The sequence below is a fragment of the Thermobia domestica genome, chromosome 10, assembly GCF_964235325.1.
Source record: "Thermobia domestica chromosome 10, izTheDome1.hap1.1, whole genome shotgun sequence".
Lineage (NCBI taxonomy): Eukaryota > Metazoa > Arthropoda > Insecta > Zygentoma > Lepismatidae > Thermobia > Thermobia domestica.
This window is the reverse complement of record NC_137463.1, coordinates 98,612,295-98,629,666: the sequence shown is the minus strand read 5'-3', so window position 1 is coordinate 98,629,666 and position 17,372 is coordinate 98,612,295. Positions and strand designations below refer to the sequence as shown.

At 38.9% G+C, this 17,372-nt stretch overlaps 1 protein-coding gene across 1 annotated transcript in view; it reads right to left on the bottom strand.

Annotated features, from left to right (window-relative positions):
• Positions 1-848: 848 nt before the first annotated feature.
• The window catches only part of LOC145661565 (venom carboxylesterase-6-like), a 143,338-nt gene continuing 126,814 nt past the window's right edge, over positions 849-17,372 (bottom strand). The window contains exons 8-9 of the mRNA XM_081726883.1: positions 1,054-1,207; positions 849-868 (exon numbers count right to left, since the gene is read on the bottom strand). Coding sequence (XP_081583009.1) covers positions 849-868; positions 1,054-1,207 — 174 coding nt within the window. The remainder of the gene's footprint in view (positions 869-1,053; positions 1,208-17,372) is intronic.

The following is a 17,372-nucleotide window of genomic DNA, read 5'->3' as shown; positions in this document are numbered from 1 at the left end:
ACATATATGGAGAAGCGCCTGAGTGGTTATGCTAACCAGTCCTACCACAATGCCCAAAGGGTTAATAATTACTCACCTATACATTGTCCATACAGCCACATGTTATGAATGAATATCAAGTCCGGAAATGATGACACTGAGGTTTTTGCTTTTTAAACTTCTTCGTCCTTTAAATGATACGTGTAATTGCCTTTCAGTGTTTTGTATCACAAATTAATATTACTGTTTTTCTTTTATAACTCATGAACCACTTGTCCAATTTACACCGGTTTTTTAAATAATACTCACCAAACATTCACACATACTACAGTCCCACACATTGCACACGAAACACACTTTTTCTCGAACTGCCGAGCTCCTTTTCAGAAGCAAAACAAACGCACTTCTTCTCGTTTCTCGATCCAATACTCAAGTCCAATAATAATGATCAAATGTCGAAAGTGGGAGGAAATGGAAGAACTCTAAAGAAACCTACACACACTGTGTTTGTCCACCAAAAGCTACTTGAACGCAAGTTCCTATGCGCCAGAAGTGAGTGCTCTACCGCTGAGCTACTGCTGTCCCAAGTGCTGCTCTTTTAAATCAGATATTAAGGAAAGATAAAATTGCAATGACTATAGAGGATATCTATTTCCTTCCAAAGTTTTCTTTTTTCTTTTCTTTCTTTCTTTCTTTCTTTTTTTTTTCATGTCACGTATGTATTTTGCCTTGTATCTTCCCCATTCAGATGAATATGAGAACTTCGGCATATCATTACAGTGTTTAATAGTCGATTTGTGAGACTGCTTCTGTTCCTTCCTATACTATTGTATGAAGTATTTCGGTATTTGCATTTCCTATTATCTCAATTATGCCTTAAAATAAATTCCTGAAACGTAAATATAAAATGGATTATAACTTACGAACAGAAACGATTATAATCAGGGTCCCATTGGATTAATTCAATATTTTAAAAAAATATGTTTTAAAAAAATATTTTACAAAGAAAAATCGAACTGTGAAAAATCGAACTGGGCTTAAAATAAGTCACAATTCATTATTCCTATCACTTACCGAAATTTTTCTGAGATCCTTCACTCAGTGTCTCCGATTCACTATGTTCTCCTCGAAAGTCAAATAGATAATAATAGACAGGATGTTTACTTACAGCAGCTTGCAATTTTGCTGCTTCTTGTATTGATTTCACAAACAACCTATCACCAATACTCTGAAAATGAATAAAAAATAAAATAAACTAATGAAAATGTAACAAGAGATCAAGAGTCCTCGAATTCCTTAGTATTTTAAAACATTTGCTTACCTTTGAAACATTCTTAATTATTTCTAATATCCTCTTTAAACTAGTATTGACTATTTCAAATATAGTTTTATGTTAATTTGTCTGTTCATGTTAAAAATAATGCAGTGGTTTTGATCATATACTAGCAAAAAGACTTAACAAAACACGGTTTGCGTTCAGCAGTATATCTTATATTCTACACAACAAGTTTTACAGCTCGCTTGGTTAAATTTTAACGATCTCCTATAAGAACAACATATAACTTACCTTTACTATAGTTACAGCACATTTATACTCTCACAGACTTTGTAGTTACCTTTAAGTGCAATATTTTGAAACACACCAACGCACTCATCAAGGGAGAAAGAAAATTAGATTTAGTGAGAAGAAAGGAGAGAGGGCAGAATTGTGTTTGTCATTATTACATTTAAAAAGGAAATGAACATTAATGAAAAATGAGTTCCACGGTTTTGTCCTTTAGACTAAAAGAGACAGATGATTAATGAAAGTAAAATTTTAGTGATCTCCATGGTGAATCGAAGCCGGGACTGCATTCACATGCTAATTACTAGATCAGTTTCTCCTTTATTTACGTGGAAATATAAGAAATTTACAGAAAGATAGATATACTACACAACCTCACTGAAGCTCAAATGCAGTAGTCAAATAGATTTCGCTTCTTCAGTTCATTTTTTAATACTTACACAATTGTGAGGGGAGTTGCCGAAAAGTAGTTGGCAAATTATTTACGTTTACAAACAGAAGAGAGCTTCTTAACTTTATATGTTAAATACATTTCATATATTTGAACAGGTAAGTCGTGGTGTTACAAGAATAAACATTATAGTTTGTACAGTAAGCCAGGTTACAGCACAATGTTAGCAACTAAGAAACAAATGAAAATCTGGAAATAAGATTATATAATTTACAGTAAAATCATTGGGTGAAAGATGACATATTCTACTACGTACAGTACAGTGCTAAAACTCTTCCAAATAGCTTGTATGTCTAGATAGTTATGGAATCTATGTTCAAGAGTGACTATCTAATTACAGCTGTGACATACATTAGTATATGTAATTCGTAACTTAATAACTATTGGGTTTTCCATGTGCATAATTAATAATAAAATACCATATATTCTTTTTTTTGTTCGTGGGTAAAAGCTTAGCAGCGATGTTTTTCATATTTGACTCATTTTGTATGGCACATGGACCATTATGTGGCGCAACATGTAAATACGCGCATAGATAGATATTGCCAATAAAGCTTCTTAATCGACCTAGTTTCGATCTGTTGTTGAGCTGCTATTGCATACAATATGTCAAGGACAACATCGTGGTTGTGAGAGAATTTAATCGCCCAAAAAGAGATAGGAATTGATAGCACAAGACATTGAAAGCAGACGTTGAAATCCGCATCAGCGATACAATTGAGGTATGAACGTACCAGAAGACAGCTTCGATTCACGAGAAGAATACGTGATTGCACTCCAATATCTAATACATCACATCTCCTGTTGTTACAAGCAACTGCAGTTGGATTTGAGCCACGTGTAATGTTTTACTATTCTATATGAACAAGTACGCCTGTTGTTTAGACTTATACATAGACTTTGGTTAAAAAAAAAACACCTGAGCAACATGACACAACGTTATTTATGTGAATAAAAGATGTCAGGTTTCATAAGTTGTGACATTATAAGTTTTTGTGATAATCTGTTGTAAATTAGGGAACCATGCAATAACAAATGTTTCGATAGATGGATCAGTATCAAATGCACTGCTATATAGAAACTGATATTTTGATGTATATGTATAATAGTATATTTTGCTTTATTAAGTTGTCCCCCAGAGGCGTTTAGATATAGGTTATTACGTCCTTTATATATTCCAGATCTGCTTCATTGCATAATAAATAATGTGTATCATCTCTGTACGACTAGAGGCTCTACACCTCTGGATCGTTGTTATACAAAGAAACCCCAGGGATCAGCTAGTGTGCTGCGTATAGGAGTGGCGCTAAAAACAAATTGAATAAAATACTAGACATAGATGTTTCCTTGTTAAATATCATTACGAACAGAGATGAGAGCACTTTAGCCACCTTTAACTTCAAGTTTGTAATTCGGTTCGAATATACTTCTTTGATAAAATAAAAAAAAAGTCACCAAATCCATATCTCGCTAAAACTTGGAAAAGATTATTATAATTTATACTGTCAAAGATTGGAATAATCCGTTGATAAAATTGCTACCGAAGTAGGATTGGCAGATTCATGAAACGAAATAGTATCTCTGAGATTTGATAAGGCCTTGTAAGGAGGGTTATGGTGTCCAAGCCCGTATTGGTAAAAACTTAACAGCTTCTCAAGATATGTTTTCTTTCTAATCTTTAGACGAATTAATAATTTTAGGCCTGCATAAGAGACTTACGGGCCTCTTACAAGACAAGCTGCTGATGAACGTTTGGGGACCAAAACAGTAGCTAATGCCCGTTCTAAAAGTCTGCTCGAAAACAAAACGTGTGCGATATTCATTAAGAAGATCGGTGAGGAAGGGGGCTAAACTATCAATAAATGTAACACAAAATTCTAGTGGAAGTCATCGGCGCAAATCTGTCTTCAACATTGGGGGGAACGGATAAGACCGTTCCCATCCGTTCCCATATTATATATATATATATATATATATATATATATATATATATATATATATATATATATATATATATATATATATATATATATATATATATATATATGTGTGTGTGTGTGTGTGTGTGTGTGTGTATGTATGTATAGGCGATGTTCAAAATATTTATGAAGTTGAAAAACAATGCTGTGAAGGATCGAGGGAGCAGAATTGTCTTCAGTGGTGTATTTACGAGGCTATCGGACTCAAGCTACCCCCGAAATAAATTTGTTAGTTTTTCGTATTCCACGTACAACAATAATCCTTCTTACCATTTCTAAGAATGTCATTGATTTTCCATATTCTTATCCTCTTTGTTCAGAAATAATACTGTATTTGTCAAATTTCATTCCATGTAAGAATTGGGTCCTTTTGTCCTTTCTTTCCTCCTTTCTACTTTTCTGTTTCTTTTCCTTGACGTTACTTTCTTTCATTTCGCCTATCATATTTTATCGACCGTTGTCAGTTGTGATTCAAGTCGGCCGTCATCAGTTACACCAAAACTAAGAGGAGTTGATAAGCGAAACTGGCGTTCCACACCAACTTGCGCGGATATCAACATGACAGGACTTTATTATAACAAAGGAAAAAAATATATCGTTTAGTTATTTTTAAAAGAAGGAAATGTTTGAATTAAAGAAAATCAAAACGGGGGAATAATTAGCCCGGGAAATTAAGAAGGCCAAGAGGATGCTTCCTTTTTCTTGTATGAATAGAATAAAGCGTTGGATTCACTCCTAAATTTTTGTATCATATCATATAGGATTTATCAGACTGCAATTCTTGCCATTATAACTTCAAGTTATGCATAAATTAAAATATATTTAATTCTCAGACTCAGGTGGGCAATTGCCCATTTCCTTCATTGTATTGGGCATGGCCCCTCAAAACAAAATCCTAAATACGCCATTGGTTATCTTCAACATTGAGAGGTGGGCAGATTTGAGGCTTATTCTAGAGAAGGGAGATGAATCTCCTATTACGGTAAATGAATCTGATCAACCGTTGTAGAGAATATTATATATTAGGCGATGTAGATGAAGTAGTAGTCATATCGGTATCACACATCACTGCCGTGAACACATTCTGAAATCTGAATACATGCATATTTATAATTGGTATGTTTCTAATAAGGCATCTACAAAGATCCACGTTAAAATTGTTTTATAATGATATAATAATATAAATAATGACTTCCCCAAAACTATGAAGAAAGAATATCAATTATGTATGACGCAACAACACTCTTTGAGCAAAATGATGATAATCTCTATAACATTACAGGAATCGTTACAGAAATCTGACGCATGTTATATACTCTTTAGTTAACAGATGTAACCTTAAGATTATGGAGAAAAAAATCCAACAATTGAATTCTATTCTTTGCTTACGAAGGATCCTCTCTGAAAAGATAATTTGGGACACGCGGAAATATGTAGGAACAAATCATGATTCACACCGCAGAGAAGAGGAAAAAGGCAAAATTACGTTGGCTACAAAATCCGAATACCTACACAAAATTTCGTAGACATCAGGCGGGAAACTTCCAAAACTCTTAGAACAACGCGATTTTTTTAAAGGTAAAATTTAGGAACTTGAAGATAATAGTAAAAATAAAAACAATCGGGACATGTATTACAACGAGATACCTTGTATAGGTCGATAATTACCTGTATCTTGGGCAGAAAGTGCTTCTACACAAGCACTATACCTGATATAATGTTACTTAAAAATAAAAAAAGAAGAATGTTTTGAAGATGTAAGAAATATACATTATTATTGTATAGTTGGTTGCTATGTAGTTGTTTATAGATACATAATTAACATATATGATAGCAAGACAGTTTGTGTGAATATACGTTAAAAGAGAATCAACGAATAAATTATCTAACACTTATCATGGAATTGTAATTTCAATAGAAAAGGTGATAATACTAGTGAATATAATTACAGAAGATATTTTAAGGTGTAAACAATTATTGCCACTAAAGATTTACTTATATTATTAGCCGAACCAGGGTTGACGACTACCTTTGGTGAGTCGTTGTAAAATTTTTGGTTTACCTCACCCGGGATTCTTGTAAATTCATATCCCGAAGTCTAAAGTAAGGGTGAATTTACCTCAGTAAGAAGATTCATGACTACGAGCTCAACTATTCTCAGAAGTGGCAGAGTAATCACAAGAAAAATTATGATCGGTGAGATAGTAGAGAATGAATCTGTTGACAGTGTTAACAACGAGCAAAATTTAGCTCCCATTACACCTGAAATGTTGACATTAGAAGACAAAATTTTAATGGCATTACAGCGACAGGAACAAGCCATGAAACAAAATTTGGCTCAGATGTCCAACGAATTAAAACAAACGGTCCAGCAAAAGTCAGAAGAATTGAGTAAAGGATTAGAGCACATAGAGCAAAAGTCAGAAGAATTGAGTAAAGGATTAGAGCACATAGAGCAAAAGTCAGAAGAATTGAGTAAAGGATTAGAGCACATAGAGCGAAAGTCAGAAGAATTGAGTAGAAGATTAGAGCAAATAGATCAAAAATCAGAAGAGACGAAACAATCTGTTATCCAGGCGGTGAGAGACATCACATTACAGTTTGATGAAAAGCTAAAAAGATTATCAGAAGATTGCCAGGATAATTACAACCATGTAATCCAAGAAGTCAATTGTGTAAAAAAGGATTTGGAAGTAATAGAATCTTCTGTTCGTCAGCAAAAGATTCAGGTCACAGATAATTCTAACCAAATACGTGCAAATACTCAATTGATATCTACCTTACAAGAGGAAATTAGGACGTTACAGATTAAGGACAACGCATACCACAACAACATGGTTAATGATCGTTTGGAGTTCCCTTGTTCACCAGAGATGACCTTGCATTCACCCGCAGCAGATCAACGTGGACCTTACGTTATCTCCTCTTCAAGTAATCCATCCGATGAGCACATTATTTTGGAAAGAATTCATCCAAGGAATACAGATGGGCGGAAAAGAGATGGTGGAACCACGCATAACGCAGTAGGTAGAAATTGTCACTCAACGCGAACACGAAATGGTGAAAGGAATGTAAAGTTAAGTGTAAAGATGAGCGAAATACGTGCTATGAGTAAGTTTAGTGGTAAATGTAATGAAAATGCTACTTCTTTCCTAGAATAATTTCATGATGAGTGCAGTATAATGTGTATAGATAAATCGCAATATATGAAACTAATCCCTCATTTATTACTCCCACCATGTTCTTTATGGTTTAAAGCAGTACGAGATCACGTCAATACATATGAGGAATTCAAAGCCGCGTTGATTGCAAATTACGAAAACGACTTTTTACTTGCAAACAGAGATGCCACGATTAGAAACCAACCTTTTAATCCTCGCTTGCACAAATCTGTTGTTGATTTTGTTGTAAATACGTATAACGAATTAAAAGTCGTAAATCCGTTGCAATCGGAATCTAGAGTGATTGCATCTATTCGAAATCTACTACCGTTTAAATTACAACAAATCCTGTTTTCTACGCAATGCATGAGTTTTAATCACTTATTAATGCTTGTCCAATGTTATGAAACTCAATACCAGGCACTGAATCATCAAGCGGGAGTAGGTAAAATTAAAAACAATTCAGATCACCTTGTACCTGTTCGTAATCTAAATATCCGTAATGTGAACAATACGGAACATAACCTAAATCGAGCAAATTTAAACAATCAGAACGATCAAAATAGGCAAAGATATGTTGGGAATCCACCTAACCTAACCAATCGTGACAATAATTATGTCAGATCACTTAATCGAAGTAGACTCAAAAACAGTCAAAATACATGGCGAAATTCCAGAAATACAGTAAACTACTTGGATAGACGTAATCGTAATTCAAGAGATGGCACTTCGTATCAAAATCAAAACGATGACGCAATTCATGTACAAAATAATGCGGAACATAATCACGATTGTGCAGTACAATGTACTTTATTAGAATCATATGCAAGTACGAATTTAAACTGACTGCAGTTGATGTAGTAAGGGTTAAACCCATATCAGTTATAGATTCTTATGAACATTTATCTTCAAATTTATGTGTTAATGTCAATAATGAAAACAACCCTTATGACTTTTAGATACTTTATCACGTTTGTTTCAACAAATGATAATTTTCAAATGATTTTAATTCTTTCTTGTTAATGTGAAGAATTATAATTCGCTTCATAATTGATTAAAAGCAAAGGTTATTTATATTATGTTGATTTGTGTTGAAACTTAATTTGTCAAAGATTATGTTAAGTATAAGGTTCATTCTATTAAGCTAATTATCCGACGACTGTCTACATGCGCCACCTTATATGTTACTCGAATAAGATTCTTCTGTATTCTGATGCCTTATTGATACGATGTATACATTAAAAATATCATCTAACGTAGTTGTTATATAATGCGCCCTAGAAAGATCAAACATTGTTAATATCACCGTTTTTAATAATGATTGAAACTGTTGATCATTGTAATGAGTTTTAAAATGAAATTATTTCTTACGTTTTTGACTTCGCACCCTTCGTTGATTATATTAATAAGCGACGACGTTTTTATAATAAAAGATGAATATTAATGAAATAAAAGACTTATTATAAATGTATTTATATGAAGGAAATTTAATAAAGTTATACACGAGGGGCGATCAAAATGTAAAGGACATAATTAATATAATACCATTATTATAAACGGACCAGTGGTTCTTAAATATAAAAGTCAAGCTACCTTGTAACTTTTATATTCAGTCCCATCATCGGGCGACATTTTATACAACGAGATACTTTGTATAGGTCGATAATTACCTGTATCTTGGGCAGAAAGTGCTTCTACACAAGCACTATACCTGATATAATGTTACTTAAAAATAAAAAAGAAGAATGTTTTGAAGATGTAAGAAATATACATTATTATTGTATAGTTGGTTGCTATGTAGTTGTTTATAGATACATAATTAACATATATGATAGCAAGACAGTTTGTGTGAATATACGTTAAAAGAGAATCAACGAATAAATTATCTAACACTTATCATGGAATTGTAATTTCAATAGAAAAGGTGATAATACTAGTGAATATAATTACAGAAGATATTTTAAGGTGTAAACAATTATTGCCACTAAAGATTTACTTATATTATTAGCCGAACCAGGGTTGACGACTACCTTTGGTGAGTCGTTGTAGTATAAAGGGATCAACAAATTTAAGAAAGGCTATCAACCTTGTGCTTATGTTATAAAAAGCTGATGGAACAGTTCTCAGTGACACAGATAGCATTTCAAATAGATGGAAAGATTTCTTTGACGATTTGCTTAACACGCAGCCAAAAACTAATGTGCGTGGAGAAAGGGAGATACACACCGCAGAACCGTATGTTCCAGAACTCAACCAAATAGAAGTAGAAATCGCTATAAATAAATTAAAGAAACATAAATCTTCGGCTAAACGAAATTTCGGCTGAGTTAAGTTTAGCTGGAGGCGAAAAAATGTGGAACAAGATACACAAACTCATTCTCCTTATCTACAACAAGGAAGAATTGCCACAAGAGTAAAAAGAATCAATCATTGTCCCAATCCACAAGAAAGGCGACAAAACTAATTGTAATAATTATCGAGACATTTCTCTTCTGTCAAAATCCTATAAAACCCTTTCAAACATTCTATTTGCAAGATTGACCCCATACGCAGATGAAATTATTGGAGATTATCAGTGTGGATTTAGACGAAATCGATCAGCTATCGACTAAATATTTACCATTCGCCAAATACTCGAAAAGATGTGGGAACACAGTAGCCCGGTACATCAACTATTTACTGATTTTAGAAAGGCGTGCGACTCGGTTAGGTGAGAAACATTATACAACTTTTTTACAGAATTTGGAGTACCGATAAAGTTAATCGGATCAATTATGGCATGTTTAAATGGATCTCAAAGTAAAGTTCGGGAAGGAAACTTTTTGTCCACGAGCTTTCACGTCGAAAATGGCCTGAAACAAGGAGATGCGTTGTCGCCATTATTATTCAACTTTGTGCTGGAATACGCTATAAGGAAAATCAAAGATAGCAACCAGGGCCTAGAGCTGAATGGCGTTCACCAGGTTATGCTTACGTCGATGACGTAAATTTAATAGGGGATGATAGGAGAACAATATAAAGAAATGTAGAGGTCTTATTAAACGCTTGCAGGGACAAGGGTTTAGAAGTAAATGCCGAGAAAATTAAATATATGGAAGTTCGTCGTGACCGTAATACGGCAAATTATGAATGCGTTAAAATATTAAATACTTTTGATAAAGAGGATACTTTCAAATATATAGGATCAATATTAACAGACGAAAATCATATTCACGAAGAAATTAAATGTCGACTAAATACAGGGAATTCGTTTTATTATTCAGTTCAAAATCTCTTGTCGCCAATTCTGTCGAGGAATTTGAAGCTTAAAATATATAATACGTTAATCATACCTGTTGTTCTGTATGCTTGCGAAACATGGTCGCTTACTCTGAGGGAAGAACATAGACTGAAAGTATTTGAGAACAAGATCCTGAGACGAATATTCGGACCCAAGAGGAACGGGAATAGCGGAAACTTCATAACGAGGAACTACATAAATTATACGGCTTACCAAACATTGTTCGGGTCAATCAAGTCTAGGAGGCTTAGGTGGGCAGGACATATAGCCAGGATAGAAGAAAGTGGGATTGCTTTCAAAGTGTTAGTGGTAAGACCAATCGGAAGCCGACCATTAGGAAGACCTAGGCGCAGATGGGAAGACAATATTAAGATGGATCTCTCAAAAATAGGAATACAAAATAGAAACTGGATCCAGTTGGCTAAGGATAGAAGTCAGTAGAGAGCTTTTGTGAACGCGGCATTGAACCTCCGGGTTCCATAGGCTATAAAGTTAGTTAGCTTACGAAGCATGATGCCTAGGCTGATACTACAAATAGATGAAATGCGCATTTACTGAAAAGATGGGTTCTACTGACATTGGACAGTCTGTATACTCTTCGTGTGCTAGGGCCTAGGGGAGAGGAGGAGATAAGATTTCACATCAGGTTACGTCACGCACAGTCGCACGCCTTCATTTTCATTAAAAATGTAAAAGCCAAGAGAAACAAATTTCATCTCACTTTCCTTTGTGGCAGTCGGATACAAATCATCACACTTATCTACAAAAAGCACTTTTCAAATCGGATTATTGGGAGAGCCTCCAGTTCCAATGTTAGGGGGGGACGTCTCACCATTTCCCCGGAATTTTTGCCCGTACCTACAGCTGAGACAACTTTCCAGCATGAGGAGAGGGGCATATCCTCCTCTGACATTTATTGCAATTTGTGCCCAAGTAGCGGAAGTGGAGTTAATACATATTGATGAGACTACTAAACGCACTACAGCAGGAAGTTCAGTTTGAAATACTACAGAATAACATTCTTTTTAAACAGCCAAGATAAATCAATTTCTTCTTACATTCCTTTGCGGCAGTTGGACACAAATCATAGCACTTATCCCAAAAAGCACTTTTTAAGTCAGATTATTGGGGGGGACAGTCCCCCAGGTCCAAGATTGGGGGGACATGTCCCCTCGTTCCCCCTGGGATTTGCGCCAGTGACCAGCGCCAGAGATTTTGACCCCCTGAACATGAATCCGGTACTTATTTTTATGTAATATCAATATTTTCAGTGATATAAGCATGTTTTATTTTTCTACATATACTGCTTTATGGAAAGCAATTTGCGTACATTTATTTCGATACTCGCTAGGTGGTAGCGCATTTATTTTAAATATAATTGTTTAGAGTAGCAAACGGAGAATATCGATTCTAAAGATTCGTATCAAAATTGTAAATTGATTAAATAGGGTCTAAGCAATAATTAAGCTGTAGCCACTTCTGGCAGTAATGAAATGGTCGCAAAGTGCTGCTTCTACATTTTCCACAGTTAATATCGTATAAGTCTATCTGACTGTACTGCGTGTAGTCTACGGATAGTCAAAAAAGGTTAGGAAGTGATCAGTATCATTATATTGGTAAGATGCGTGTGTTACGGGACAACTTACCTTTTCCGTGTGCATAAACAATAGTGTGTTTATTGTGACATATTAGCGAAGTGGAAGGAACTTTTAGTGGCTAGAAAAGTGCTAAAGTGTGCATGCTGTAGCTAGAAGTAGAAATAGGAGTAGATTAGCTGTAGCTAGTACAAGGCACGCCACCAAACTTAGTCACCATCTTAGCCGTGCTAAACAGTTTCTGTTCAGTTACTTGTACGTAGCGAAACTGAGAGATCCCAAATTACGAATCTGATTGGTCGGAGAGACGTAATTTCGCCGGCAATTCACTGGGCAGCATTGCCCAAGTGAAGCAATAGCTCCCCTGTGATCACCATGTCAGTGCAGGCAAACCAATATCGTAAACGGGCCCCAAAGCCAGTCAACGAGGTCACGAAAAAGTACAAGGAGAGTTTCACCCCCGTGGGACAAGCCCCTCGAAGGAGACAAAGCCAGCAGATGACAGGTGCAAAGGCCCAGCTGATCAGCCAGGCTATCCAAGTCACAGTTACAGACACCCAAGAGAGCAACCCCTTCGCCCCCTTCCCAGTGCAGGCCTTCCCCGCCCTGGATCCACCAGTGCACTCACAGTGTCTGTAAGAAGAATCCCCCACATACTCTAACAAAATGGACATCACAACAACAGATACAAACAACACCACTGAGGACGATGTCCCGCCAGGGTTCGAACGCCCCAAGAAGACGGCGAAACCTCCTACCACAGACTTGGTCCAAACATTAATAAAATACAGGAACCAGTTCGCCCCCCTGGCGATACGGAAAAAAACATCCCTCTCCTGAAGACGGAATGGAGCAAGACAGCCTACTACCAGATTCAGCAGCCGAAACTGACGACGACGAAGAAGAAAACGAGATCCCAAACCTCCCATCTCGAAAAGTTCCCCCAATTTACATATATGACGTGGAAAAACCGTACACGTTAATTAAAACCTTGGCAGCGACATGCAAAGTCCCTCCCACTGCCCACCCGCGGCGAGACTTCCTGAAAATTCGATGCAAAAACATGGAGGACTTCGCAAAAATAGACGTGTATTGCGCCCAAAGCAATCGCTCATATTCTACAGAACTCCCACGCACCATGCGGCCGCTAGAAGTAGTAATTAGGAAATTGCCCATTGACACGGATATCAAGGACATAGAAACAGCCCTGAACTCGGAGGGATTCATACCAGCAGCCATCTCCCAGATGAGAGGAAGAGCTGATGTGCAGGGAAATCGTCCCAACTTTCCCCTATTCCTCATCAGTCTTCCGAAATGCACCACAAATGCCAAGATCTATGAACTTCGCTACCCCGTGTGCCGTTGGATAGAGGTCGAACCCTACCGAGGGACAGAACTGCTCCAGTGTTACCGTTGCCAACGAACGGGACACTCCCAAACAACGTGCAACGCCACAGCCAGGTGTGTAAAGTGTAGTTAGCCCGCACTACACTAAGGAATGTCCTAAGAAGACCAGGGATACGCCGGCAACATGCGCCAATTGTGGAGGAAAACATCCCGTCAATTACCTCGGATGTGAGTACTTAAAAGCCGCGAAAGCCCGAAAGAACACACAGATGTCCCAACCAGCATGAGATCCCAAGCAGATCCAATCAACAACAAGGACACAAGGAGCCAGCTACTCATCAGCAGCAGCTGCCCCACCGTCAAAGGAAACCAACTCAGGGAACCCACCACTAGCAGGAAATCCCACCAAGAACAAGAATCCAGCCACCACAGACGATCAGCTCCCGAAAACCAACTCCGACCACTCCCCAGAGCGTCAAGATGACACCAGACCACTACAACCAGCTAAAGCAGACGAACAAACAACTAGTGAATCTTCCCTTGCCACAATCGTGAAAGACATCATGCAGCTGTTCCAGGGGCTTAACCCCAAGAACATTCTGACGAAACTAAAGACAGGCCTTCGCAAAATCTCCACGGAGACTGACCCCATCGTCAAGATGACCTCCGTGCTAGAAATCTTTGCAGATCTCGTCGATGATGGCACGGCCTAATCATCAGATCTCCAGACACCTAAGTGTGGCGTGCTGGAACGTCGAAGGAATCAAGTACAGCCAAATGGAGCTCACAGACTTCCTCACACGGGAGGCAGTTGATGTGATGTTACTCAGTGAAACCCACCTCCACCCACCCATACCCTTCAAGATCAGAAACTATGCAGTTTACAGAACAGACAGACAAGGCTGTAAGGGAGGCACAGCCGTCCTAGTGAAACAACAACTACCCCATGACGAACTTCAGCTACCGCCCCTGCAGTGCATTGAAGCTACCGGAGTAACTCTACACTCCCCGGACGGACCACTACATGTAGTCTCCGTCTACAAGAAACCAAACACACCACTCCATGTATCCGATCTTCACCAGCTCCGCCAACTGGAACACCGAGTGCTACTGGGAGGAGACTTTAATTGCAAGCACCCTGCTTGGAACTCTAGAGTCTCCAACCAGAACGGCAGAGTGATGTACAGAGCCCTTCGACACTTGGACTTCCTAGCAACAGCACCACCAGACCCCACCCACATCCCGAGGAACGGTGGAAACCCGGACGTTCTAGACATGGTTCTGTTCGTCAACACAGCAATAACAGATGGACCACACGCATTAGTAGCGCTAGAATCGGATCACATCCTTGTGCTACTAACAATAGCAATACGGACACAAGTGACAGGCAGGCAACTCCCCACGCTCCACACCACCAACTGGGATGCATATACAACGAGCCTAGTAGCAATGGTAGATCCAAGGCTGCCGGTAGACTCTCCTGAAGAACTAGACGAAACGGTGGCTTCACTTACTGCCTCGATTCAATCAACATACCGCATGGCCACAACAGAGTCCTCCAGCACAGAAGACGCCAGAAGACCTTTGGACCACAGCTCTCATACATCTAAAGCGATGGACCAGGAAAAAGTGGCAGTCCACCCGCCATTCACAATATAAAACACTGTGGAACGCATTAACGACTCGAGTGAAGAAGCGATTCACCAGGATCCGCCTTCAAAAATGGAACGAAAGACTCCAGGACCTCGACACTCCATCCAGGGACTTCTGGCGACTTCTCCGCTCCTTAAAGCAAACCGAAGCACAACTGAAGACACAGCCACTACGAGGCCCACAAGGCCTAGTGTACACTCCGGATCAGCAAGCCAGTCTCTTCGCCGATCACTTGGAAGAAGTTTTCACTGCAAACAACACACCGGTTGCAGCAGGAATCCTAGCAGAGGTGCAGGGAAGCATTCACCACATCAACCAACCAGCAAATCCATCAGCTGAAGACCTGACCACTCCCAGGGGCATCAGAAAGATCATCCAGAAGCTCAACCCACACAGAGCAGCAGGGCCTGACAGGATCCCCCCATTGGTACTAAAACATGCCCCTCGAAAAGTTCTGGTACTCCTCTGCAGAATCACCAATGCAATATTTCGCCTAGGATACTTTCCTCCAGCCTGGAAAGAAGCCCGAGTGATCATGATTCTGAAACCACGCGCAACACGATCGGAACCCAAGAACTATCGACCTATCAGCATGGTATCACACATAAGTAAAGTGGTAGAACGGGTTCTCCAATCCAAGCTGATGAAGAAGATCGAAGATGGCAACATTTTACCAGAACACCAATACGGATTCCGACCAGGTCACGGAACAACATTACAGCTAGTCAGAGTGACTGAACACATAACATATCAGTTTAATGAGCGCGGCCACACCTTGGGACTCTTCCTAGACATAGGAAAAGCCTTCGATAAGGTGTGGCATGATGGGTTGCTGCATAAACTACACAAAGCGCAGTTGCAACAGTATCAAGTCAACCTAACCTAACAAACCGAACATTTCGTGTCTACCATGCCAACCATCTTACGGAACCAAGAAGAATTAGAGCTGGAGTGCCACGGGGATCCTGTCTGTCTCCAATACTTTACAATATTTACACAGCAGACCTCCAAACAACGAGGACCACCATCACTGCTACATTCGCAGATGACACGGCAATCTTCGCCAGTCACCGAAACTTTCGATACGCCGAGCTGTACCTGAGAAGACACATTGAGCTCCTGGAAACATGGGCTAACAATTGGAAAACCAAGGTGAATGCCGACAAGACCACCCTCGTGGACTTTACACATAACATCTCCGAGAGGGACTATAACTTCTCACTCAATGGAGTCGACATTCCTCCACAACCAAAAGCCAAATACCTTGGAGTAACCTTGGACAGAGTCTCTCATTGGCGGACCACCTGAAGACTACAGCCCAGAGAGCTACAGTACGGTTAAAAGCCCTTTCACCCATCCTTCTAAGTACTCAACTAACCTTAGAATCAAAACGGCATGTATATCAGATGTGCATTCTCCCCATCTTGATGTATGCCCATCCCGCATGGCAACATACATTCCCAACACACCTTCGCCACCTTCAGGTGGTCCAAAACAAAGCAGCACGTGCCATCACTGGTTACTCAAGGGATACACGTATCCTGCAAATCCATGAAGACCTCGAACTTCCGCTACTCCAAGAACTACAAACTCAACATTCAGCCAAATTCTGGAGGAATGTCCGCAAATCAACCAATCCAACAATCAACACAATAGGAACAAGAAATCCAACGCGACAGATGTACCGCATGCCTAACTGGACCCACAGTAGTGAAGCACCTCCCAAGACGATAACTCCAGGGATCGGCGACAGTCGCGATCTCGAATCTTACATACGCAGGTGAAAAGAAAAAATAACAGCGAAGGAAAAACCACACAGATAGAAGGCATGGGCACTAGCCCGAAACTTCTCAAATCAAACATCCGTCAAGAAAATGCCTGCCTGCCTGTAGTCTACGAGCGCCTACGTATTATAGAACGCCGCGCTTTGAGACTCGCATTTCGAATAAGCTTACATAGCCCCACACGTCTCTTATACGAAAGAATCACATTTCCGCACATCACACGCCATCTGGAAGATCTTCGCTCCTGCTACATAGATAAGAAATGGAGAACTCAGCACCATACGCTTATGGCCACTATATATCTTGATAGTAGCTTTTCCACCTCGCCTAAGTATTACTATCCTCCACTGAGGCATCTACTCTCTATCTATGGCCAGAAGCATCCGGAACACCCTGACCATCATTTCTTCGCTACCTATCATCCATCAGAATTCAATCCACACATATACCCATCGTTTGCACAGTGAGTTTCCTTCTAACAAGGGCTTCCTCCATGTCTGCCATCAGTGTTGAGTAGCCCCAACACAGAAGATAAGCTCATTTGTGAAAACTAACACTTCCCTGTGTACTGTGGTGTCC